Here is a 27,889-nt window from a genome sequence, read left to right on the forward strand (position 1 = left end):
TGGATATATCACTCAAATTGTTATATACAAACTCCATTTGTCATCACATATAAATTTACTAGGTTATCCACACATTATGATGATTCAGAAAAGGAGTTCACAAGATGTAAATACAATATTATATTTCATGGTATTAGATTACCGTCTGTCTTCTTAAATACAAATTAAAACAACCATTTATAAAACCAGCTTGATACTGTAAGAGTCGATATCAGGTTATCCCTGTAAAACATATTTTATTTGTTAACTCAATTACGTTTTGTGTAGCTGGGGTGTGCCTATACATTATTATTCCATAATTATTGAAATGTTATCCTGTACACAATAATTCCATTCATTTTTAAAATGCGAGTCATTTTCTTAAATCGGGTTCATTGGCCGCTTTAGATGAGACCAGCAAAAATATCGATGTCGTTAATCCGATTTTTAAACACATATTTTACTGAAACTACTTTATTCAGCTGTCGATGCATCATCCACTGTGCTATCCACGCCATCGTCATCCTTGTCAACAACAGCGGCAACTACGACTACAGTAATACGTTCTACTACAATGTCGGTATCGTCAACTATTACGCCGACCCATACATCGTTAACATCGTCAGCATATTCAATATCCACGGACATAATACAATCATCGTTTACAGATCCAGTTGCATCCACAACAGCATCAACAATATATTCTAACTCATCATCATTATCACCATCTGAATCATCGACGCCGTTACCAACAACAATGACAACATCATCCTATTCATCATTGCAAACACCAACAACGGTAACATCCTCGGTTTCTATGTCATCGACATCGACCATAACGTCACTTATTTCTACGATGACATCAACCACTATTTCCCCGGCGTCTACTTTAACAACTAGTACAACGTCAACGGTCACTACTCCACAACCAACAACAGAAGGTACGCAATAGAGATCAACATTCTTTTTAACGTAATACTATGTAGGTTTTCGTTTATTGTTTTATTAGTTGTCAGTTCCAGTATAAGTAGAATGCATTCAAACATTAAATTGAAGGAAATGTTCGGTGGAATTTTGGGTTATTTAGTTGCATATTTTGTTAGCGTTGCAATCACGTCAAAAATATGTACCGCAGGGCCGTACCCAGGATTTTTTAACAGGGGGGGGGGGGGGGCCCAACCGGGGAGGGTTTTGGAGGAGTCCTTCCTCCCTATATATATTCTTTTTTTTATTTGGCACTTTGCAAGGTGAATTTTAATGCTTATAAAAAACGTATTTCGTGATATTAATTAATGGAATATAACAAGTATATCAGCACATGACGGAAGTCTTAAGCTTTAAACATTGGTGTGAATTCACAACAGTATTAAAAGCTTTAGATTTCCGAAACTTACAGGTTTAAACTGACGATTATACACATCAACTCTCGTATTGCTTCCACCATTTTTTTCACAAATCAATAACGTCACAGGTTTTTTTAAATCTGATTTTTTGGGAAAGACCTTGCCATTTTTGAGGGAAAAAAAATTGCGCGAAACGCCTAATTTTGGGGGGAAATAATGAAAGTCTTAAATAATCAATTTAACATATTTTACTGTTTTCAAACAAATTCAAGGAAAGAGATAATTTAATTATACAATATTTTTCTACACTGGATCAGGTTAACTTATATAATGAGATCGATTTGTTGTTTCAATTTTCATTTTTTTTTACCAATGAGCCATTAATAGGTTGATATTACTCAATTCTCGGTACTCAATTATTTTAAATCCTGAATTCTGCCAGATTCTTATCTGTTGCTCGGCAAATTTATGAATCTGTTTTTCTTTTAAACAAACATGTTAAACTATCTCATCATAGTCTTTTTCAGTGATTGCCTTTCAAAAATAATAAATACTCACTTTTAATACCGTTGTCAGTATTTTTGTTCCGGTTCAAATTCAGGGCCCTATTCTCAATGCAAAAAGTATATATTAGGATCTAAAAATTCCCAATAAAAGGTAAAAAAAACAACACAATTAAACATTAAAGAGGGAAAAATACGTCTAGGGCCTTCTCACAGAAGGAAAAAAACTTGCGTCAGCAATTATCAGACCATAGTCTACGAACTCCTGTAGCAGTTACTTCCATTCGCTGCACGCATCAAAATACATGTTACATCAACCATCGATAGATGAAGCATTCATTATCACAATGGGGGACTGATCGGGGATGTGTGTACAAGGCGATAAGAAAACATTGCCTAGAGGCTTATCTCGATTGGCGAGCGTTAATCCCCTTGTTTATCAGGGACAATAAAACATAGCTGCTCTTTTGTTTTGAGGGAAAGTGTACTGTGGGCCCTTGCACGAGAGAAAAAATTGCAGTGGGCCGATTATTAAAAAAATCATACTTCGACAGCCAGCTGGGGGGGGGGGGCGGCCGGGCCCCTGGGCCCATGGCCTTGGTACAGGCCTGGTACCGTCTCCTTGTCATAGTGGTGATGGTTTTCGCTTACAGACAGGGAGATCAAAAGTTCAAGTTTCACACGGGGTATCTCTGACATTATACGTTGTCTACTCAGCAGCAGCTTAGTTAAGGGCACATATTGCCTTTCTAGCAAGAGCTAAGAATAAATTATAGGAATCGGATTTTAAGATGTGTATAAGTCAAGGTTTCTCAAATATAAGAAGAATACCCTTAGCCTCTAGGATTCAATATATTATACACAAACATATGTCTATGTGCTCATACATTGTTCCCAAGTCGAAATATAAAATTGTTTTTTTTATACACATAGCTTTCTGTTTTCAGCACCGGATTTTCCACCAAACGCCGATGCCGGACCAAACGTTACGATTCAACTTCCTTTAGATTCACTGGCTTTAAACGGCAGCAACAGTAGCGACGATCGTGCTATCGTATCCTACAAATGGCGTTTGGTATTTCCTATGTCGTCAAACGTTGTCCTAAGTAACGACAAATCTCCAGTTGCCAAGGTGTCCAATTTAAGTGCCGGGGATTTCGTGTTTGAACTGACAGTGACTGATTCGAAGCTTCAATCCTCGAGTGACAACGTGACGATCACAATTTTACCTGGTAAGTTTACATTCAGAACATAGTTTAGGTACTGTTAATATCAAAACGATAACAAATCATACTTTTAACAGTAAATGATCCGTGAATAGTCCGTTCGAATGGCATAATCAAACACAGAGAGCTTAATAGTATAATGCATGAGACTTTGTTTCTACATATTTGAAAATATGATTTGTGAATGAAGGTCGTGAAAAATAAACATCAAAATGGTTAGCCGTAAAAAATTGCAGTATCAAAACAGAAAATGTCATTTTACTCTAGTTGGTCTCAAACAACCTGGTACCTATATGAGCCGTGCTATGTTAAAAGGGGTTTAAGGCATGGACGTAGAATGTCGTCCCAGATTAGCCTGTGCAATCCGCACAGGCTTATAAGGGACGACACTTCCGCTTGTTAGTATTTTTCGTTTACAGAGTGTCTATTTTGTAAAAATGCAGTGTTGGCGGAAAGTGTCGTCCCTGATAAGCCTGTGCGAACTACACAGGCTAATCAGGGACAACACTTTACTCACATGCATTTAAGCCCCTTATCACAGGGACACTGGCTGTGGGTTGTCGGGTAACCTGTATGAAGATAAGAAGACCCCAGTTATCAAAGCTGACGACACTGTCAGTTGCGGGGTTATACTATGCACTTATTTTGTATCAATCAGTGACAACATGACGCTTTGTGAAAACTGGGCCTAATGCATGTTCCTAAAGTGACATTCTATAAAACCCTTTGCAGAAGGCTTAAGTTGAAATTCGCTAGTACGAAACATTTTATAAATTCGAAAGCTGTTGTACCTGATTATTTTGTTCGTTCTGTGCAGGGTTATATGGAATGACAATGCATGCACATGAATTAACCTATGTTTTCTCAGTACAGGTCCCAACTATGAAAACAAGTCGAGTGTACGCATTGCCGAGATATTTTTATTTGACAATTCTTCTATCTCGTCTGCATTATCGAAAAGGAAATCAAATATTTTTAATTTTATTTGCTATTGCGCTCGCTCGTCCGAGTTTTTGATGCCACCGAACTATTATTGCCTCAGTCATGATGGGATGTTATTTGATTACAGGAAGTTGACCGTTAGCTCTTTGCGAAAAATACGTTTTTGTTAATTAGTATGTGAAAACAAAATATACATTTTTTTCAGTTCAGCCGAAATTTAATTCATTCATTCACGCGCAAACAACTCAAATGCCTGTATACACTTTTTAATTACATACCCGTTTAATAGTTGTAAGAATATGTCGACCTATCACATATGGGGTTCGTTCCGTCAAAGCGAGAGGACTTCACGTGCCTTGGGCTACGGAAATAATTATTGATTTAATATCATTTGACGCTGATCTGTGTTTACTAGTTTTTCCTTTCCTTTAGAATTATGTGAGCAAGTTTCCTTTACCGAATGTCGCTCTCGCGGTTTCACGAGTACAACGTTTCCCAACTTTGTCTACCAATACAACGCCACCGCAGCAGCAACGTCATTCAACGTAGTGGCGCGTGACGTCATCAGCCAGGTATGCAGGGAGGCGACGCTGACGTACCTGTGTTCGCTCTACTTCCCAAAGTGTGACCCAAGCACTGGAAAACTTGCATTTCCCTGTGCAAGTTTGTGCAATGGTAACCAATTATGTTCTTCTATGTTTAGAAAATAACTTGTTATATTGGATAACTCGTAAAGATCATTCTACCATTATGTTTGGTAAAATACTAAAGAAATTATGCTCAGCGTTTTATAAAAGAGCGGCGCTTTGGGATCTCCGTTCTTAATGCATATGCGTAAAATATTGCCCTTGATTAGCCTGTGCAGTCCGCACAGTCTCAATGGGAAGACACTTTACGCCTAGATTGGCTTTTCGTTTAAGAATTAATTTTTGAACGGAATAATCGATAAAAGCGGAAAGTTTGTATCTGATTAGCCTGCGCGGACTACACTTAACGCACATGCAGTAAGCATGGTGTTCACTTTAGCTCAATGTATGTAATTGTTGAACAACTGTGATTTTATTATAAATTCCCGAAACATGCACTGTAAGATATTCTCGGATAATTTAAGTGTATTTGAATTTACAGTCGGTCTATTTTTAAGCAGTATTGAATGCAGTTTGTGAAAGATGACGAAATTTATGGAGCTAATATTTATGAGTTGTGTCTCCGTACCTTATGTTATCAACTCAACATAAACTTTTGTAAACCGCATTCGGAACTGCTTATTGCAAGCTGTGTGAATTTGGAATGAACCAACATGTATCAAATGACTATATAATATTGTTTATGTGTGTTTATATTATAATATTCCTCCTAAATATGTTTTATTACATGACCTTATTAATAGCAAATTTTATGTGTTGTAGCATGATAATATTAACCATTGCGTATTGATTATTTAGACCAAATACAACTGTAAGGATATGGCATGTTCAAGCAATAGGAATAACTTGGAGAACAAAACTGTACCATGTAACTATGAAAATGGTATTTTAAGCGTTTTTATAATCATAATATTTCTTCTGAAACATGTCGGCTTACCTTTTATGAATACCTCAGTTTTCAGCAAATGAATAAGATTCAGTCACTCATTCCTTATTCAAACCAAATAAGGAACGGGTATTTTCAAACTTAAGAAATAACTTCGCCTGTACCAAACTGTAACACATTGCTATCAAAATTAACCCATTTATGCCTAGCGTCGAGAAAAAAGGACTTGGCAAACAGCATCTCATCAGGGTCTGCGCTGTTTGCTTAAAGTAGTTTGCATAAAGGAATTTCTGTAAGAAATAATCTAAATATACAAATAAATATACAAGACATCGCTAGTTTTGGAAATAAATTGAACCATTTTAGAATGATGGGAGAGTCCACTAGGAATAAATGGGTTAAATTCATGAATGTTTACATGAATTTCAGAGGCCGTGTCCACATGTGGTGACCACTTTGTCAACCCATTGTCCTGCGGAACGTTTCAAGATACGGATTGTGTGGGCCTGCCGAGTACCACAACCGCCCCTGTCACTACACAAATACCAGGTTAGAATCTTAACATTGCGTTTGCATGCGGCGAATTTATATCCGATGACCTCTATGTCGGAGACAGATTCCGGAACATTTCTCCGTTGTGGCTTTAACGTTTAAAAGCGGGGTTATACGGTTAGTTGAATTAATGCGGGACAATATTTGCGCGGCTTAATTACAAAATTATTTATTGTCTCAAGGAAAATATTTATAAATCCGATGTTACTTATCTGACACCTGGGTACATTGCCAAGTCCTTTTAGTCATGTTCTTGGAGGCGATACAGTTGAAAACAACCCAGCCTCAGCCCCAGCCCTATAGATAAAACGATGTCACCACTGTAACTCAAAACGTTTTTTCGGCGGGACCAGAAAAAAACAACGTTTTCTTTATATTTCAAGTTCAATTTGGTTAAAAAACACTATTAAAATGATTACCTTGTAAGTTTATTGTTTTTGAAAGCTAACGTTGTGTTGTGTTGTTCTTTTTGTTGTTGAATGTGTTACTGTTGTTGTACGTATTATTTCAGATAAGTGCGAATCCACTCAGGTCGAAGAATGCAAAGCATTGGGTTTTAACAAGACAGCGTTCCCGAATCATTTTGGTGAAAATCAAACATCAGCTTTAGAGTCTTTTGAGATGATTCGGTCAACCGTGAACATGTCTTGTCATGCCGACGTCCTGTTTCTAGTCTGCAGTCTTCATATCCCAGTTTGCGTGAATAACAAGATTGTACCACCGTGTCGAAGATTCTGTGAAGGTGAGATAATAATGCTGATGAAAACTTGGCTCAATGTATTTGCGCAAAATGACGTCTCGGATAAGCCTGTGAAAATTGAACAGACTTAGATGGGATGACACTTTCCCATTAAACTGAATTTTTGTTTAGAATAGACTTCTTTCAAATGAAAAATTTTATTGAAAAGGAAAGTGGCATCCGTGATAAACCTGTGCGGACTGCACAGGCTAAATTTAGACAACATTTTCCGTCCATGCAATCTCAATTTTCCTTGTAGATTTACGTAAAAGAGTGTATACAAATGCAAGTTTATGTGTCCTCAAAACGGATGGACTATTATAAATGAAATTGGTTTCAGTATAAGAGACTAATGCATGTGATTCATTTTAAGGGAATTTTTTAATAAATATACTTAAACAGTTATAAATATACATTATGCTAAGAATACATGTTAGTGATTAAGTGAAAATTTCGCTTATCGAAATCAGGGTTAGTATTGACAACTATATTACGGGTAATCATAGCGTAACAAACACTTTATTACCTTATGGTATTTTTCTATATAAATTTAGTGGTTTTTACTTACTTAGGCAAAACGCACATGCATAATGCCCAGTTTCGACAGATCGATTCTCAATTGTTTGCAGACGTGAGGAGTCATTGTACCGAGCTGGAGGCGTTTTACGACTGCTCGTCCTATCCCGACATTGACTGCTCCCTCCCACCGCAACCTGCAGCCAGTAAGTACATGTGTGCAGTCGCACACAGATAAAACACTATGTCCCGATTTATTGAAATTAATCAAATTAATAAGTAATAAATAAACATTGAGATTGAAGTCAACAAATATAACAGCCAAACTAGAGTGCTTACGTGTACAGGAGTTTTATTAATAAATCATGTTTCAAAACAACAGATCCGAGTATACATACATGTACATGTAGTATTAAACTTTCCCTCTTTTTTATCTTGAACACATTATAATATAATCGAAAATCTAGACTAGTAAACACGTCGGCTATAATACTTATATACATTCCTACAAACACTAACAACACACTTTTCTAAATGACAGCCGTGGTAATTGTTGCTGGTTGTAATAGTTATAATTATTTTTCAGACTCCACATATCACAAGTAGCTGTAAATTAAAATGAATATATTAAAACTGCGAATTGTGGGTAAAATATTGATAGCTGTATTGTATTGTTGAACAATTCTGATAGAAAATTGCATTTAATAATTCGAAACATGAAAAGGAGGAATGTATAAAACTTAACCTTGCATTAAATTAGATGTATTTTAATTGCATTACTAAGTAATTAACGATATAAAGACACATATGTCTAGTTCAAATATTTATAGATTTAAAACATGTATATATTTTAGAACCAAAAACATCGAAATACCATTGTAGATGTTTATCCATATTCAATGACATGTTTAGGACATTGATAAACGAACGTTCGCATTTGTTTTTGTTTTTTCTTAAACTGAGTACAATCAAAAATGATCATTTGGTCCCTATAGTGTTGTGATATCACGATGAGTTGCATATGTAAGCAAAGTTTATTGCAACTTGACATGTACTTTGCACTTTTCAATACATGACACTTCATCCGGTCTAAGTATTGACATACGAAAGATGTTCTTTCCTATGAGTCCTTACGTACATCACTTTGTTGTTTTACAGATTGCCCAGCGGACAAGTTTTCATGTGGTAGTATACAGAAATGCGTCCTCCGCAACCTGCTGTGCGATGGACAGAATGACTGTGGTGATTGGTCGGACGAAATGGACTGCAGTACGTATTGAGTTTAAACCTATTTATTTAAGTTCGATTGCATCGAAAGCCTATGGCTTATAAAAACAAGCTCGACTCCTATTGGTATCTTAAAGAGATATCTTGTTAACGCTCAAACAGTTTGAATCGAACCCGTGACCTTCATATTGCAAGGCGGACACCATATCCATTACGCTGCGGCGTCTTCGTTGGTCGCAGTAGTATTTAGAGATGGAACATCACAAACTAAAATTTAATGACAGACGCCTTAATGAGAACTCTTCTTATGAAGATAAAGTTTAAATGTGTCTTGTTCTGAGAAATTTGGCTTAATGAAGTGCGTATAGTGTCGTCCCAGATTAGCCTGTGCAGTTCGCACAGGCTAATCAGGGACGACTCTTTCCTCTTTTATGGTATTTTTAGTTTCAAGGAAGTCCCTCCTTGCCGAAAAACAAGTTCAGGCGGAAAGTGTCGTCCCTGATTAGCCTGTGCGGACAGCACAGGCTAATCTGGGATGACACTTTACGCACATGCATTATGTCCAATTTTGACAGAACAAGACACATAAATGTGTAGTAACTTGAAGGATGCAAACTGATATAACATGCACTCAACAAATACAATTAGGCACCAGTAAATTCTATGTTAACCGTTTAAAACGCAAGCGCAGAAAAATTGATGTTGGCCAGCGCCATCTATAGAAACGTTTTGACAAAGTTTACATTTGAGAATAGAGAATACTAGACTAGTAAATTGCACAACTCACTGTTCTCTGTTGTTATTCACTAAATTACTGGTTTTTGATGGATATTGCAACTGTATTCCAACTGTAAGCATAGAGTTAAAACCATCGATTCACGTTAATATATCCGTTTTGAGAAATTTTTAGCGAGTTCAATTTACTTTAATTTTTAATTTGTAAAATTAAAAATAAACTTAAAAATATATAATTAAAGCAGAAGACCGTACATGGTAACTTTTTTGTAAATTAAATATACTTTAATCAGACATTTTCTTTAAGCGTGGTCCTTTTCTATACGTGACATTATATTGGTTTGTTTAAATAAAGGACCAACAAATTGTATATAATAGAAATGCATAACTGCTCCAGCAGCTGGAGTTTCACTTCTTTATATTGTATCTGTCGGTCTGAAAGTAATTAAATACGTCTGTTGACAGTTTCGTTTCCGAAAGATATGTACAGCACGTTGTAGACTTATATTTAAGTTGGTATGTTAGCTACGTGCAAAGACGCGTAATGAAGTATTAGTGTGAATGTGTTTGAATCAGAGGACAAGGTTACACGGGGCCTGTGACATAAAGTCCGTTTTCTTACGATACCTTTTGAAATATTTACCTACGATAACCCATTTGAAGTGTTTTTTATGTATTAAACCATTTGTTGTTTTGTTTCTGAGGTTAGTGAATGCTTAAAATAGTTGACCCCAAATTCACTTATTAAATGCACCGTACATACGTTTCACTTATGTTTATTTTAATTTATTAAATGCTAAACATGTTTCGGCCGTATTAGTCCGTATCATTAGTATAAATAAGCACGAAAACAATGAATCCTCTCGTCCTTTGACCACTCTCTGTTGCAGCATGTAACGAGCACCAGTTCCAATGCCGCATGGGGATGTGTATCAAGTCATACCAGCGTTGTGACAACACCACCCAGTGTCCGGACGGCAGCGATGAAGAGAACTGCAGTAAGTGGCGAGCGACCTATAGGCCGCGTTCTGGGAAAACTTGACTTTTTCCTATGGATGGTCTTGTTCAATGTCGGGAATACCCTATTTCAGATTGCACACTGTTGTGGTGCAGGTATTATGCCGTTGTAACGTTGTGTAGGTCCGGAGGTTCGTGTTCAGAAAAGCAGTGTCACATCTTTGTAGGACAGGCAATTTGACATTTAGTTTGCGTATTAGAGCTGTAAATGGGTCATGTACTAGTGGTGGTTGAGTTCGCTCTGACTTTCAAGTTTCGTGTTTATTTTTATGTCATGTGTTTTTTTTGTTTATGTATTGATAATTATCGGATGCTGAGTCTCACCTGGTACATGCATTATGCCGTTTTTGTTTAATGCAAAAAGTTGCTTTGCTTCTTTAATATTTCATGTTTCATTACCTATATTACCTATATTTTACCAACGGGTACACACATGTCAAGTGGAAAGTCCCATAAAGTCGGAGTGGTCAATTTTAAATTTCATCTGTTATCTTTAGTGAAACAATACCCTATTTTGTGTTAAATTTTAAGGCAAACGTTTTCACACTCAAATTACGTGTCAGAGTGTTACAGTGCTATTGGTTGCGTTCGCTATTCATGTTCAATGATTATGGTTTTCCAGAAGGTTGCACCAATGGTCAAGTTGCATGCCCTAGCGGTACATGTATCATGTCCGAATGGTTGTGTGACGGGGAGGCCGAGTGCGAAGATGGTTGGGACGAGATCAATTGTGGTAGGCTACATTCAACTAACATAGGAATCGTATGAACAAAATATGGTTCTGCATTTCGCTCGAATTTTCACTTGAGAATTAATGCACAATACATTAAAAACACCATAATATAATGCTTAGCAATTTTAAAACATATAATATTTACAACTGTGTATATGCAGTCAGAGCTCCACATAATGTTTTGTGAAATTCTTAACGTTACTACCAGATTTTCAAAAATAATTCTTAACTCTAAAATTTTATTCTTAACGTTACTACTAAGTTTTGTGGTTATTTTCATGCAAAAAATCAAAATAAACATACTAGCAACTTAATTTAAACGAGTTCAATAGTGTCTATTCAGTATTATACAATTTTGTTTTTCAAATACCTTCATATGCCCAAACTGTGCTTAGAGTGCATGCCTTCGATGAATTTTTACATATTTCACAATTAAAACGGGTCTCCCCTTCAATCAGTTCAACGATTGGCCACGGGAATTGTCCCTTCCACTTGTTCAATGTTTTTTTGTTTAAGTTTGGACCCGTCGTGTCGCGTTTTTTTTTAGCTTTTCCGATTGTTTCGGCAACTGAACATACAACATCGTATAAGATCTTTTCTATAATGTCTTTCTTAACATTCAACTTCTGCACACTTTACGTACAATATGTTAAAAGCGTGTTTTTGCACGCTTTGCAGTTTTTTAGGACGCTCTCTGGACGCCGCCATTGTTTTTTGACAGCTAGACTGTACTCGCCGCTTTTATTGCAAAAAATGCGCTTTGTTAAACAAACCCGATAACCATTTTATATAAGCACCGAAAAGATCTTTAATACGCGAAAAGAACTCAATAAAAATCGATACAAACCGATGTAAAAATAATATTCGTAACTTGATTTTGTAATTCTTAATGGTACGACAAGATTTAAAAAAAACGTAACGGACTTGAAAATAATTTGTAATTACGAAAATACGACCTTTATCTGGAGCTCTGATATTGCATATGCACGTTTTTATTTTCTGTTATTATAGGGTAATAAACGGCAAAAAAAGATCATCTCGAAGCTGCATTATTAATTCCTTCATTATCAAAGTTTAACGCATTAAGTTTGCGATACAAATAATTGTGGGCGATAACTTATAATCGTAACACAGTAAGCATCATTATTCCATAAAAATGTATGATGACATTCATTTGTTGTAATGCTAGACAATTTTCAGACGCATGCTTACAAAACCAGTTTAACTGCGCAGACCGGAACAGGACGTGTATAGATCTGAGCCTGCGCTGTAATGGCAATCCAGATTGCCCGAATGCATTTGATGAATTCCAATGCAGTATGTTGTTATTAAGTTCACGTCCAGAAATGGTTTCTTAAATGTTTTTGCAGTAATAGCTACAAATAAAATTTCAACCGGCTAAATTGTGAAACGAATTGAAAAATGAAAACTTACAACGTTTACGTAAATCTTTTTTCATTCTGCTCATGCCTCAAATTCCATTCAGAAAGTACTTTTCTGTAAAACTTAATTTTCATGTTTATTAATAATTTGCCTTAGTAAATGATGTCGGTTTACAAATTGTAATTCTTTAGTTAGTGACAAGTATGGAATGTTGCAACTTCCGATTCGCAAGACGTCACTTCCGGTGTGCGCATACACGTGGGATGACTCATACGGTGACCACACTTGTCGTCTGCTAGGACACGGGTTAGTGGATAAGTGCACTAGTAATTAATATGTATCGTCTTTAGAAATAATTTCAGCAACTAAATGCTTGCTTACATAAAATTTTAAAAAGTGTTCATAGAAAAATAACAATTGCACAAACACGCAAACCGGAACAATAAAAGGTACATAACAAAAAATAAATAAATAAAACATAACAAACGTTTGTTTCATTATTATTTATACTTGATTTTTTATAACTGTATTATTGTGTGTAATATTTTAAAAGTAATGTATTACTTTTAGAAAGTAGATCTACACACTTTTGTATAAGTATTTATTTCGTAATCTTGTCCAGACGCTGATTCGACAAAACTAAAGAAAAAAAACGTTAAATCAACATAAGTATTGAAGAAAATTAAATTCAGATTGCGATGTTGTTCATCATTTAATTCAAGCATCAGATATGATGATATTGTTTCTCAGATCGTACATCAACAAGACGGATATCGTTTCGAATTTGGCTGTTTTGCTAAACATGACGCAACAGACGCATGGGGTTTCGCTACCGTCTGTACTAGGTCCAGTAGAGCTTACGTGAGTGTAATTATGACATCATCCATGCTTACGTCATGATGAATTATGAAAACCTGTATAATTCAGTGATTGTAATATAGTGTTTTTCGGTAAATAAAAAACTCAAATAACATGTGATCTAAGAATTTTAATATCCCCAATTTAATAAATGATTTATGTGTGCACTTATGTTTCTCGAAAATTGGTTTTATATGAAAACGGGACTTGATTCTTCTTAATAGCCATCGATGTATGCGAAAATGACACAAAAATAAAACAGTTTGTAACATGTTAAAATACGAAAATATGAAAAAACATATCATTAGAAAACGAGTCACATATTGCTCCCAACTCTGAAGATTGATTATGTTGCAGGTCTACATGCCCATACAACACAGCCGTAAAATTAAATTGTCAGCCGAGAGGTAAAGTTTTACAGACGGTCATTTTGGTATAATTAAAAAATGAACTGATTTGAAACCAACAAGTACATTAAAATTTAATCTTTTTATGATTGCAAGTCAGAATTCTGACAAAAAAGAAAGCACGTTATTAAAATTGGTTATCTTCCGACTGAACGCCAGCATCTAGTTGCAATACATATTGCATATATTTGGTTGATGAAAATCAATCTCATCAAATTTCACATCTCAGTTCATTGATTGTTGTTGTATGTTCAGAATGCGGTAAACGGCAGGTGACCACGCAGAGTTTCATCGTGGGTGGAGAGGACGCCGCTCCAGGGGCCTGGCCGTGGCAGGTGGCGCTGCACTTCTTCGGGAGCTACTTCTGCGGGGGGTCTCTTATCACCCCGGAGTTTGTGTTGACAGCTGCGCACTGCGTCGAGTAGGTGGACGATAAAGATCTTTCAATAAACTTGTAAGTTGCGGTCTTAGAAAACTGGGCATAATGCATGTGCGTTTAGTGTCGTCCCAGATTAGCCTGTGCAGTCCGCACAGGCTAATCAGGGACTACACTTTCCGTCTAAACTGGATTTTCAGTAAGAAGGGACTTTCTTGAAACTAACAATACCATAAAAGCGGAAAGTGCCATCCCTGATAAGCCTGTGCGAATTGCAAAGGCTAATCTGGAATGACACTTTACGCACATGCATTTAGCCCAGTTTTCTCAGAACACGACTCATGTTGATTGATAGATCATGGGTGTAAACTGATGTTTCGCATTAGCCGATGTGTATATTACATTAAACTAGTTTCAATCGATTTTACTGAATTATACAAATGTTAATGAAAAGCAACTGCGACTTCAGCGTCATAACACAATTATAATTGTAACTACATAAAATATACACTCACAAAGATCAGCATTACCGCTATCATTTGCGCAAGTTAATTTCCTAAAATCTACATTTACAGACATCATCATTTTATCTCATTTGCATGTTCAAAATACATTTGATAACTTTGTTTTATATTATGAATAAAATACATAGTGTTAACGGTGTTCCTGCTTCAACGTCCATTCAATTTAAGATACGTAGTGCACCCAGGATTTTCTGTAATTAAAACAACCGTTATGCTTTTTGATTTTATATCATATCCAATATGTTAGCAAAAAGGGCCTAATTAAATGTTCGCACCAAAATTGACCTGCGCAGTTTTCTAAAAACATCGACTTGATATGAATTTAGGATCTTAGTGCCTTGATTGAAGTTGATTCTATTTTGCCAAGTATGAACGAATGCCGTTTTGTTTTGTCCCCAGGAAGTACCGAAACCAGCCCGGGGATCTCACGGTGTGGCTGGGAGCCAATAACCGCGCAATAGCGGAAGTGACGCGAAAAGTCATATCAGTGAAGGAGGTCCAGTCACATGAGAATCATGTGTGGTTTGAAAGCAATGACATCGCAATTTTACAAGTGCGTAAAATCTAAAATGTTCATACCTAATTTGAATATCTCTATCACAGAGCAAATGCTGAATTTAAAAATCAAACTATTTCCACCTTATCATCCGTCATTGTATGTAAACAGTTTGTGTCATAATGCGTATTCTTTGATATCATTAACCCATTTATGCCTAGCGTCTAGAAAAAGGCATTGGCAAACAGCGTAGACCCAGATGAGACGCCGCATGATGCTTAAATGAATTTCTGTATTAAAAATTCTAAATATAGAAATATATATACTAGGCATCCCTTATTTTGGAAATAAATTGATCAAATTTAGAAGGATGGGAGAGTCCACTAGGCATAAATGGGTTAAACATAATTAGGCCACTTTACGCACATTAATTTGGCCCATCAATCACACGTCGTTCCAATGTTTTCCTTAGCTTGACAAACCTGTGACGTACACGCCCTACATCCAGCCAATATGTCTACCGGAAGCTGAAGAGCACGTGCCCTTGTATTCCACGTGCTTTACTGTTGGATGGGGATGGGAGAAATGGGAGGGTAAGGTTTCATGTTCTCATCTTATCGTTAAACTCATCTATAGTCACATCGTACGCAGCATTTTACGTCCATGTATGTTTAAGAAACCGTTATTTTTTGCTACCAAGTATGTGCTAATAATTGTCACATCACCTCGATGCAAATACTTTAAGGCCATGTCGTAAAATCCTCTTTGGACAGCTCCCCAATGTTTTATGTGTTAGGGATTTCCAGTTTAGACGTTTTCCGCACAGCAAGTTCATTTTGGTATTGCGTCTAATGAAACAATTAACTATGAAACTGAAAACACACAATCGTCGAAATTATTTGCTGTAAAAGAACATCGATATGAGAACTATTTTGTAAAAGGCCTTATTTAACAAATAAAAATATATCCATCGTTTCTAAAAAGCATTTAACCGAACAAAATATAATGAAAACAGCAGCTTTGGATGCAGACATATAAGGATTTACAAAGTATTTTCTTATTTGTTTTAGTTAATTAAACTTTATATTCTTAAATGAGACCTGATGTAATGTTATAATCGAATATGTATGGTGGTCAAGGGCTTTAAAGTCTCGGTTTTCGAAAACGGGGCTAAATGCTTTACGCCCATACATTATGCCTCGGTTTTACAAGAGCGTATACTATATCGGATAATTGATAGGCTGTATTCCCATTCTAATCCCAGGTAAGTTCCGACAGGTCCTGCAGCAGTTGAAGATGACGTTGTGGGACCAGGAAAAGTGTAATAGCTCGCTGGCCTGGGCAGGCAAGGTGTCCGGCACGACCATATGTGCCGGGTACTACTCGGGCGTAAAGAGTATATGCAGGGTAAGTGTAAGGTTCAGATACCAATCTTTGCACTCTGTACTTCGCCAATACGCTACGTTGGATAAGGTAATGGTTTTACAAGGTGAAGGTTTTATTGTATAATAATATATGAGTGTCGCTCTGTGAAAATGGCACTGAATGCTTGAGCGTGAGTTGTCTTCCCAGATTAGCCTGTCCATATAGAATAATGTGAAACGGCACTGTACGCAAATGCATTAAGACATATGCATTAAAACCCGTATTCTCAGAACGATACTCTTTTATTATAATGTACATATGGTTGATTGACAAGGTAAACCAATAAGTATTTTTTTCTCATCCGCTTTTCGTGAATATGCTAAAAGCGTTTACAAAGACAACTAGTGTGCAGTTCAATGAAGACATTCTTAACTTGTTTGACATTAAATCTTAAAATCAATGTTCAATAACTTATTGATCAATTAACGGATACAATGACGTTATAAATAGCGTTTGAACATTCTGGCGTAATGGATAATCACTTGGGCATTGCCGATCTCAAATCGTTGCACACAATAATTAAGTGCCTTTTTTCTTCGAATTATTTTTTTCTAACCATTTTCCAAGATTATGAATAATCTGACGTCACGGATAAGTATTTGCGCATAGTCCATCTCGGAAAGTCGCATACAAACATTAAGTGCGGTTTTCCCTACGAACAACCTTTAATACACAGATGTAATCGTATTAGTTTTTGCCGTTGCAGGGTGACTCAGGCGGGCCACTGATGTGCCTCGACAACACGGGCACATGGAAGCTGCACGGGATCGCGAGCTACGTGGCAAACAACTGCAACATGACCGAGCGGCCCAACATATACACGGACGTTAAACAGTATCTTCCGTGGATCGATGACAAGACATGTATACCTTTTATATAATACCTCTTTCGTTTACATCTCTTTTTATTACTGAGTTTCGTAAGCATATCGTAGATAGTTAAATACTTTCGTGTCCATATATTTTGTGTCTTCGGTTCGTGGGATTTACGTAAAATAAAAAAAAGTTGATAACTCCAGTTGTTAAAAAAGTTTATAGTTTAATGAAAACCATAGCTACTTTTCTAACGAACGTACAGTAGATAATTGAAGTAAGTACATGACATGCGCATCGAAGAATAAATGTCGACAAGCAATTTCCACGTGTGTCGTGTTTACACGCTATAATGTAATACAATGTGACAGAATTTACTATATACCTTGTAAATGATGCAGGATCGACGGGATTAAGGAGGGTTAACACACGGGCTGGGCAGAATGTGAACACACTGTTAAGAACTTTATTTTTGCAAATATCACAAGTTATTGAAATATATTTGCAAAAATCTAAAGTGTCTTAGTGTGTTTCTTGCATTGTGATGATATCCTAAGCTTTAAGAATAAATTATTGAATACGTCTGAAATCGGTGCCAAAATTTGACGTTGCTTGCAGCATAATCGTACACATGATTTCGTCACACATCGAATGTTTGGCCAAGATCACAGGCTTAATTTAAAAAGTTATTTTGATGTACTTCACATTGCCATAAGCAACATAAAAAACTGTCGTTTAAGCACTAGTTGAAATTCTTTAGAAATGTTGTTTTAAAAAGTTATTTGAAGAAAAGCACCACATACAATTCACCGATGTGTTTACATCCATTAACGTTAAATTGTGAACCCCACAATGTCACGAGATCCTTAACCCTGTTTGATTAATCATGATTTGTTTACCGATGACGTGAATTTATTTATAGTGATGCCTTTGTCGTGTTACCCCGGTAACCTTTCTATTTTTGTTTGATTGCATAGACAGCTTATGGTTCCCAGAGATAATGTTGAGTTCATGTTCTGGATATTGAAATGACTGGGTGTCTTCACGGGTGGAGGTGGGTATTGAGTACGCTTTAAATATTAAAAATAAAAGACTGGGTTTCCGGAACATTAAACACTTTAAGGAACTCAACACAAAAATATTGCAAAAACAAGGACAGGCATCAGTATGAGCTATATACAAACAGTATGTGTAAAACTTATGCAGGCAACAGTGGTTACATGTTAGTTTATAGCCCTAGTGTATAGTTCACTGTGATATAACAATATAAATTACCATTTGTGTGCTTACAAATCCTTGTTTGTAACTGATATGTTGTTTTCAGCCTGCAAGTTTGTGTGTGACAACAAGGTATGTCTGTACAGCAAAGAGTTCCTGTGTAACAGGGTGGACAACTGCGGGGATAACTCGGACGAGATCAGGCCTTGCAGTGAGTTACTGTCGTATTATAATTACACTGCTGAAATACATGTCCGTTGGTAACAATACCATTTTATAATTGTTCTTTATTTTCTCAAGCACTAGCTTGTCTCAGTCTTATTTCGACATCACGTGATGTAGCTGAATAATTCATTCTTATTGTTAACGTAAACTGGTTAAAGTTTCTAACTACAATTCTTATGATTTAATATGGAATGTATTAGAAACCATGTTTACCAGACTAGCTGTTTAACCAACTTTTGTTACACGGAGTACACTTTATATTTTTTCAAAAAATACATAATCTAGTCCATATTTTGTTTCATATCAAAAGACAAGTCTACAGTGTATAATGTAAGGATGTCGCGGTAATACATAGAATGTAAATTACAAAACAAATTGTAGATTATGTGATATGACATCAATTTGAATCTGTCATCAGTGATCACCAGTAAATTAACACTTTATGCTATACTTTTGAGTTGTCTGTTGCCTGTAGTTGACATTGTATAGCATTGCAATAAATTTTGAGGATTTATTCTATTTCTTTATAAGTAAATTGTTTTAGCCTTGTTCTAGACAAACTTGGCTTAATGAATGTGCCGTCTCAATACACTTGTTCAGTCCGCATCAGGGACAACACTTTCCGCCTGAACACGATTTTTGCTTAGAACAAAAAACATAAAAGCTAAAAGTGTCGCCACTGATTAGCCTGTGCGGACTTCACAGATTAATCTGAGACGACAATTGGGACGACATGCATTTAACCCAGTTTGCCCAAAACTATGCGTATTTAATAAAAACAACTCCCCCCACAGACTTGACGGTTGCCTGTGACTTTGAGGACAAGTTCCTGTGCGGGTACCAGTACAAGGGATGGGCGCTGGGGCAGGACAACAAGCTATCCATCAAGGCGGGCCTTGGGCCACAGGCCTATACCCAGTCCAGCGTACCGCAGTATGACCACACACTCGGGCGATATCCGGGTAAGATAGTCCGATATCTAACAGATACAAAATAGCCTAACTCTGTGAACATCGGACTTAATGCGTGTGCATAAAGTATCTTTACAGATTAGCCTGCGCAGTCCGAACAGGCTACACAGGCACGACACTTACCGCTTTTAATGTATTTTGTGTTTAAAGGAAGTTTCTTCTCAGCGAAAATCCAGTCTATGCGCATAGTGTTATCTCTGATAAGCCTTTGCGGACTTCACAGGCGTATCTTTGACAACACTTTCCGCAAATGGATTAAGCCCCTTTTCCTTAAGCGAGGCTAAAATATGTTCATATCAAGGGTCTCGGACCTTAGTCTGTTCATATCAAGGGTCTCGGACCTTAGTCTGTTCGTATCAAGGGTCTTGGACCACAGTCTGTTCATATCAAGGGTCTCGGACCGCATTCTGTTCATATCAAGGGGCTCGGACCGCAGTCTGTTCATATCAAGGGTCTCGGACCTTAGTCTGTTCATATCAAGGGGCTCGGACCGCAGTCTGTTCATATCAAGGGGATCGGACCACATTCTGTTCGTATCAAGGGTCTAGGACCTTAGTCTGTTCATATCAAGGGGCTCGGACCGTATTCTGTTCATATCAAGGGGCTCGGACCGCAGTCTGTTCATATCAAGGGTCTCGGACCTTAGTCTGTTCATATCAAGGGGCTCGGACCACAGTCTGTTCATATCAAGGGGCTCGGACCACAGTCTGTTCATATCAAGGGGCTCTGACCGCAGTCTGTTCATATCAAGGGTCTCGGACCTTAGTCTGTTCATATCAAGGGTCTCGGACCTTAGTCTGTTCATATCAAGGGGCTCGGACCACAGTCTGTTCATATCAGGGTGCTCGGACCACAGTCTGTTCATATCAAGGGGCTCTGACCGCAGTCTGTTCATATCAAGGGGCTCTGACCGCAGTCTGTTCATATCAAGGGTCTCGGACCTTAGTCTGTTCATATCAAGGGGCTCGGATCGCAGTCTGTTCATATCAAGGGACTCGGACCGCATTCTGTTCATATCAAGGGGCTCTGACTGCATTCTGTTCATATCAAGGGGCTCGGATCGCAGTCTGTTCATATCAAGGGGCTCTGACCGCAGTCTGTTCATGTCAAGGGTCTCGGACCGCAGTCTGTTCATATCAAGGGTCTCGGACCTTAGTCTGTTCATATCAAGGGGCTCGGACCACAGTCTGTTCATATCAAGGGGCTCGGACCACAGTCTGTTCATATCAAGGGGCTCTGACCGCAGTCTGTTCATATCAAGGGTCTCGGACCTTAGTCTGTTCATATCAAGGGTCTCGGACCTTAGTCTGTTCATATCAAGGGGCTCGGACCACAGTCTGTTCATATCAGGGTGCTCGAACCACAGTCTGTTCATATCAAGGGGCTCTGACCGCAGTCTGTTCATATCAAGGGGCTCTGACCGCAGTCTGTTCATATCAAGGGTCTCGGACCTTAGTCTGTTCATATCAAGGGGCTCGGATCGCAGTCTGTTCATATCAAGGGACTCGGACCGCATTCTGTTCATATCAAGGGGCTCTGACTGCATTCTGTTCATATCAAGGGGCTCGGATCGCAGTCTGTTCATATCAAGGGGCTCTGACCGCAGTCTGTTCATGTCAAGGGTCTCGGACCTTAGTCTGTTCATATCAAGGGTCTCGGACCGCAGTCTGTTCATATCAAGGGGCTCTGACCGCAGTCTGTTCATGTCAAGGGTCTCGGACCACAGTCTGTTCATATCAAGGGTCTCGGACCGCAGTCTGTTCATATCAAGGGTCTCGGACCGCAGTCTGTTCATATCAAGGGTCTCGGACCGCAGTCTGTTCATATCAAGGGGCTCTGACCGCAGTCTGTTCATATCAAGGGTCTCGGACCGCATTCTGTTCATATCAAAGGTCTCGGACCTTAGTCTGTTCATATCAAGGGGCTCTGACCGCAGTCTGTTCATATCAAGGGGCTCTGACCGCAGTCTGTTCATATCAAGGGTCTCGGACCACAGTCTGTTCATATCAAGGGTCTCGGACCTTAGTCTGTTCATATCAAGGGTCTCGGACCTTAGTCTGTTCATATCAAGGGGCTCGGACCACAGTCTGTTCATATCAAGGGGCTCTGACCGCAGTCTGTTCATATCAAGGGTCTCGGACCTTAGTCTGTTCATATCAAGGGGCTCTGACCGCAGTCGGTTCATATCACGGGGCTCTGACCGCAATCTGTTCATATCAAGGGTCTCGGACCTTAGTCTGTTCATATCAAGGGGCTCGGATCGCAGTCTGTTCATATCAAGGGACTCGGACCGCATTCTGTTCATATCAAGGGGCTCTGACCGCATTCTGTTCATATCAAGGGGCTCGGACCGCAGTCTGTTCATATCAAAGGTCTCGGACCTTAGTCTGTTCATATCAAGGGGCTCTGACCGCAGTCTGTTCATATCAAGGGGCTCTGACCACAGTCTGTTCATGTCAAGGGTCTCGGACCTGAGTCTGTTCATATCAAGGGTCTCGGACCGCATTCTGTTCATATCAATAGGCTCGGACCGCAGTCTGTTCATATCAAGTGGCTCGGGCTTTAGACTGTTCATATCAAGGGGCTCGGACCACAGTCTGTTCATATCAAGGGGCTCGGACCACAGTCTGTTCATATCAAGGGGCTCTGACCGCAGTCTGTTCATATCAAGGGTCTCGGACCTTAGTCTGTTCATATCAAGGGTCTCGGACCTTAGTCTGTTCATATCAAGGGGCTCGGACCACAGTCTGTTCATATCAAGGGGCTCTGACCGCAGTCGGTTCATATCAAGGGGCTCTGACCGCAGTCTGTTCATATCAAGGGTCTCGGACCTTAGTCTGTTCATATCAAGGGGCTCGGATCGCAGTCTGTTCATATCAAGGGACTCGGACCGCATTCTGTTCAAATCAAGGGTCTCGGACCTTAGTCTGTTCATATCAAGGGGCTCGGACCGCAGTCTGTTCATATCAAAGGTCTCGGACCGCAGTCTGTTCATATCAAGGGGCTCGGACCGCAGTCTGTTCATATCAAGGGGCTCGGACCGCAGTCTGTTTATATCAAGGGACTCGGACCACAGTCTGTTCATATCAAGGCACTCGGACCACAGTCTGTTCATATCAAGGGACTCGGACCACAGTATATTCATATAAAGGGACTCGGACCACATTCTGTTCATAACAAGGGGTTCGGACCGCAGTCTGTTCATAATAAGGTGCTCGAACCGCAGGGCAATGAAACAGTTGGGTGTCCCGCAGTTTGATCATGCCATACGATGATATCGGGGTACAGAATATCCGCATAAACATGTACCAATTCATTTTTTACCAATAATTAGACATTTTGAATGATGTTACCCTTTATTTTAGATCATTGGGTGTTAACATCTACCTTTACACAATTGAAAGATGGAAACTGTGTGTTTTTGACATGGAGGTTTTTCCAATATTGTCCATATTGAAGCCATTTATACAAATACAAATTTTCTTCCAGTAACGCATATATTGATTGTCTTGACTTCTGGTGAAATGTAAACACAAGGAGGGGAAAACATGTGTGTATTAAATACACGGCTTAACATAGTCTTAGATCGCAATAACACATACCTTAATTTGAGCCACGTTCTGGGCTTTATGCATATGCATAATCATCATCACATATGATATTGTGCAGTCCGCACGGGCTTATCACGGACGACACTTTCCGCTTAATGGTATTTTTCGTTAAAATAAAAAAAAATCTGTGCAAAATTCAATTTAGGCAGAAAATGTCCCAGATAAGCCGGTGCGGCATGCACAGGCTCATCTGGGAAGACACTTTTCACACATGCGATAAATCCCGTTCTCTCAGAGCAGGGCTTATATGGCTGAAGTCATGGCCTCAATCGCAACAGAGAAAAGAACAAGCTAAACCGGTTTCGAAATTAAAAGAATGTGTACTCATGGCTGTTTGTTCGTACAGGTCATTTCTTCTACGGGAAGCTGGCTGGGTTCACGGACGGGGAGCTGCTCTCCCCGCGGTTCCAGGTGGCTCTACAGAACTGTATCCGGTTCTCGTTCTACCTGAGAAACGAGATCTTGGTTGGACTGAGGGTCTACACGTTTGCATATTTAAAGTAAGCATCACGTTATGTTCTGTTGCAATATTATTCTACATATTTCATCCATACACGCTTACTCCGGAATATAGCTAGATATTGGAAACGCCCACTTATCTGAGAGTACAAACAATGTTTTCCCGTTTAATGTCATTTCCAAGTCAAATCAACAATAAACTGTATTGTCACATGTTATACCCTGTTTCCCATGTAATACAACCATAACATGTTTTTATATTACACATGTGTAATACAACATTTTGAAGCGTTTTCATTTGCTTAGTTTTCGTTTATTGATCAATCACATTTTGCTATTTTGCTGAAATGACGTTGCAACGTCAAATGACGTCAGTAAATGTAAACAACATTCGGGATTTATCATTATGCAATCGTAAATACTTATTTAATTTGCTCATTTAAAAGCATGTGATAAAAAAGATCTGAAACTCGTTGTCATATCATACCATATTTAATTTAACTCGTCCAGGAAATTCGTTAGTAAGCTCGCCAAAGGCTCGCTTACTAACAAAATTCCTGAACTCTTTTAATAAAATATGGTATGATATGACAACTCGTGCCAGATCCTATATATAGATTCGACTATTTTTTTCTCAAAAATGTGTTGGCGTTGTTTGTACCCACGGTAAAGATGTTTTTGTAAATATGTGGAGATATTTAAATTATTCATGTTATATTTATTTATAACTTTAAATGAACATTTCAGTTAGACATCACTTAATTTGCGGTAAAACGTTTATAAGAGCCGCGAGATACAAAAAGGGGGAATAATACCATACGTGAAACAATGCTAAAGATTTCAATCGAATGTTCATGATCAATAATACAACTAAACGCTGATTTGTAGAATAAACTGCGAACAAAGTTAACAATAAATATGTGTTGCAGGGGCAGCACAAACTACACGTATTCTCGGAAGTGGCCCGTGTCGCCCATATCTCGGGTCGGTCGGGACGAGTGGCGGACGGGCTATTTCGATCTGTCTCTAGGGGAATACCAGTTGCAGTTTCTGGCGGGCGACATCTTGCGGACCGCCATTGATGACGTTCAGATACTTCCGGGCGCATGTAGCCAGTCACGTGAGTAGTTGGAAAGTTTCAGTTGGTCGGCTTTGCCAATGATAATTCGAGGAGCGCTGCTCTTATTTGCACACATGATCAAATTAGGAACTTCATAGTGTGGCTTTTACCCATATGTTATAAAACGCCCAAAGGCAAATTTAGCTAACGATAGTATTATAATTATATAGTATTGCATCTGCAAATGTGCATATGAAAAAAAGCACGTAATTTATTAAATAGAAATGTTTTGAGGCAATTCTAATAGTCTGTATATTCATTTCATTTAATCATGTGCGTTGCCCATTGCACGACAATTTTAGGCCAGACACTGGCAGTATGAAATGCTGTGGGAACAATATAAAACCTCGATGCTCTCTGCAAATATCGTGTAAATAATAAATAAACCAATAAACAAAGGACTGTTTAGGTACCTGTTTGTATTTTCTTAGTATGTGGAGCGGACGAGTTCCGATGTGTGAGCTCCGAACCCGGACTTGACACGTGTATTCCCCGCGCCTCCAGGTGTAACAAGGTGTTAGATTGCTTCCTGGGACAAGACGAAGACGGTTGTACTGGTATGTGCTATGGCATTTTTTCTTTATTCTTTTTTTATCGAGTGCACCGGGATTGTCTCCCATATGGCCATCGCCCCCAGAAAGACGTGTTAGTTGGTTACGGGGGATAGTGCAAGATACAGGAGACACCCCGTTCCAGAGGTGACCCTGGGTCTTTTAGTGCCCGGTGTAAAGCACCTAGTACACTGCACCTCGGTTTAACGTCTCATGCGAAAGACGAGTTAGTAGGTTAGGTGCAGCGGGGGATCGAACCAGCGATCTCTGGATTGTGAAGCCAGTGTGTTACCACTAGACCACGGATCCGCTACAAGGCACGTTGTCGTTGACTGCTTTATACACTTTATACGCATGCGCCTCGCATGTGTGTGAAGTTTCGTCGGACTGAACAGGCTAATCAATAACCACAGTCCCCGCTTGTACGGTATTTCCGATAAAAAAAAGTCTCTTCTTATCGAAAATTCAGGTTAGTTGGAGAGTGTCGTCCTTGATAAGCCTGTGCACGCTGCACAGGCTAGTTTTGGGCAAGACTTTGCAAACATACATTTAACCATGTTTTCATTAACTGCTTAAGACATACATGTAGATAGGTTTTTATACGGGATATTGTATATTGTTGTTACAGTTATGCATACGTTTTAAATGCATTGTTTGCATAATGTAATGAAAAATACCAAGGAATTAAAGTAATGAACAATGTCATGAATATCATATGTTAACATATGCATGTAAGAGACACTATTCACACTCAAATTTCGAAAACTGTATTTAACCAAATTGAAATACACTTGAGATTATTTGCACAATTGTACCAAGGCTCCGTCACCAACTACACGTGCACGTTTGAGAACGGAAACCAGTGCGGACTTCGACAGGAAGTAGAGGACGGGACGGACTGGTGGCTGGTCCCCGCTTCCTTTGTACGGCAGGACGTTGACAACAGTAACTTTACGGACCTTACGTCGGGAACCAGAGATGGTAAGACTGTATCAAATGTGGTTCTATTTCACGACTTATTACTTTGTATCGTGTTTGTACTATCAGAATGACAAAACATTTTTTTTTCGTTGGAATATAAAAAGTCTTAGAGTTTAGAAAATCTTTTACTATTTTAGAGTTGCCTACAAAACATCAGTTTTTAATCATACACACACTGATATTGAGAACGAGGGATTATAAGCTTGTATTTAGATTATACATTCAGTTTTAGTGTAAATTAAAATCGTCACCAGTCTGTAATCCAGGTTTATCTGTAGAAAATACAAGTAGCCAAAACGTGTATTCCATTGAAAAGTTTAGATTGTCATCATTAGGAGCTCTATCAATCTACCTGCAAGTAATTTTTGTTGTGGGTTGTTGGTTTTTAACACTGCCCTTTACGAAGCTCTATAACACTGTGCGCACATGCGCAAGCAATGTTTTCCTTGAACCAGGCTCATATATATATATTTAAGTATCTACTTTGCATTTGTAATTTAATATTTTGCTGACCAATGAAAAAACTGATTGTATTTTAAGTGGTCCGCCTTCTATTAACCAATACGATTTTACGTCACATATTCCTTTAATTATTTCCGGTCAATATCCATTTCAGGTAACGTGTTTTACATGAACAACTACGGTATCCAATCCGGCGAGAGTGTGCTGATGAGACAGAGGTTCCGGCTCGCAAACCAGTCCCACTGCTTTAACTTCCGGTATCAGATGGAGGTCAACGCGGAGTTCAGAGTTCAGGCATGTAAAATAAACTTTACGAGGTTAGAAAAACAACAACACGCATTCCGCATTAGGCTCGAGATGAAATTTATATAACATGACATGTCACATAACGTACGTATGAGTGTAATTAAGCAAAATAAAAATAACTCGGTTATTCTTTATTCTTTTATTTTAATTCCCGCGTTTAAATTTAACATATCATTTACATATATTAAGCGTTATTCAAAAGGTTATTCAAAGAAAAACTAGTCTAAAAATTACACTTTCAGTTAATATAAAAGGTCGGCTTTTAATTTGTTAACCAAGTAAGTCATGTTAATTCAATGTAAAGGGTTTCAACTTTACATTTTTTTGCAAAAAATAACCATTAAATATTTCATTCTATGTAGATCGAGTGTGACGGATGTAGCAGTACAACTCACACCGTGTATCAGTCCTTCGAGAGCGTATGGGCCTTGTTTCAAGCGTCTATTCCGGGTTCAGATTACGTTAACGTCACTTATGACGTCAGAGGCATTGACCAAGGGTACCTAAGCAAAAAGTTCATCGCAATGGATGACGTCACACTGAGACTAGGATCATGTCCAGAATATAGTACATATTATGTTATTATTTTATTGATTAAAATCAAATTGTAACTCATCTAATTTTAACAAACGGCATTGTACGTTAACTTTGCGCTTCCT

The 27,889-nt window shown here is 38.3% G+C and overlaps 1 protein-coding gene across 1 annotated transcript in view; it reads left to right on the forward strand.

Annotated features, from left to right (window-relative positions):
• The window catches only part of LOC127839977 (uncharacterized), a 53,201-nt gene that overhangs the window by 15,726 nt on the left and 9,586 nt on the right, over positions 1–27,889 (forward strand). Inside the window, exons 7-32 of the mRNA XM_052368367.1 lie at positions 462–920; positions 2,773–3,057; positions 4,426–4,668; positions 5,956–6,075; positions 6,590–6,820; positions 7,447–7,539; positions 8,492–8,602; positions 10,186–10,293; positions 10,935–11,045; positions 12,246–12,362; positions 12,620–12,734; positions 13,179–13,289; positions 13,644–13,693; positions 13,949–14,114; positions 14,993–15,146; positions 15,562–15,682; positions 16,354–16,496; positions 17,221–17,377; positions 18,651–18,755; positions 19,564–19,731; positions 23,698–23,851; positions 24,740–24,930; positions 25,362–25,487; positions 26,301–26,462; positions 27,079–27,218; positions 27,593–27,797. Of these exons, the coding sequence (XP_052224327.1) occupies positions 462–920; positions 2,773–3,057; positions 4,426–4,668; positions 5,956–6,075; positions 6,590–6,820; positions 7,447–7,539; positions 8,492–8,602; positions 10,186–10,293; positions 10,935–11,045; positions 12,246–12,362; positions 12,620–12,734; positions 13,179–13,289; positions 13,644–13,693; positions 13,949–14,114; positions 14,993–15,146; positions 15,562–15,682; positions 16,354–16,496; positions 17,221–17,377; positions 18,651–18,755; positions 19,564–19,731; positions 23,698–23,851; positions 24,740–24,930; positions 25,362–25,487; positions 26,301–26,462; positions 27,079–27,218; positions 27,593–27,797 (4,146 nt within the window). The remainder of the gene's footprint in view (positions 1–461; positions 921–2,772; positions 3,058–4,425; positions 4,669–5,955; positions 6,076–6,589; positions 6,821–7,446; positions 7,540–8,491; positions 8,603–10,185; positions 10,294–10,934; positions 11,046–12,245; positions 12,363–12,619; positions 12,735–13,178; positions 13,290–13,643; positions 13,694–13,948; positions 14,115–14,992; positions 15,147–15,561; positions 15,683–16,353; positions 16,497–17,220; positions 17,378–18,650; positions 18,756–19,563; positions 19,732–23,697; positions 23,852–24,739; positions 24,931–25,361; positions 25,488–26,300; positions 26,463–27,078; positions 27,219–27,592; positions 27,798–27,889) is intronic.

This window comes from Dreissena polymorpha, chromosome 7 (assembly GCF_020536995.1).
Source record: "Dreissena polymorpha isolate Duluth1 chromosome 7, UMN_Dpol_1.0, whole genome shotgun sequence".
Classification (NCBI taxonomy): domain Eukaryota; kingdom Metazoa; phylum Mollusca; class Bivalvia; order Myida; family Dreissenidae; genus Dreissena; species Dreissena polymorpha.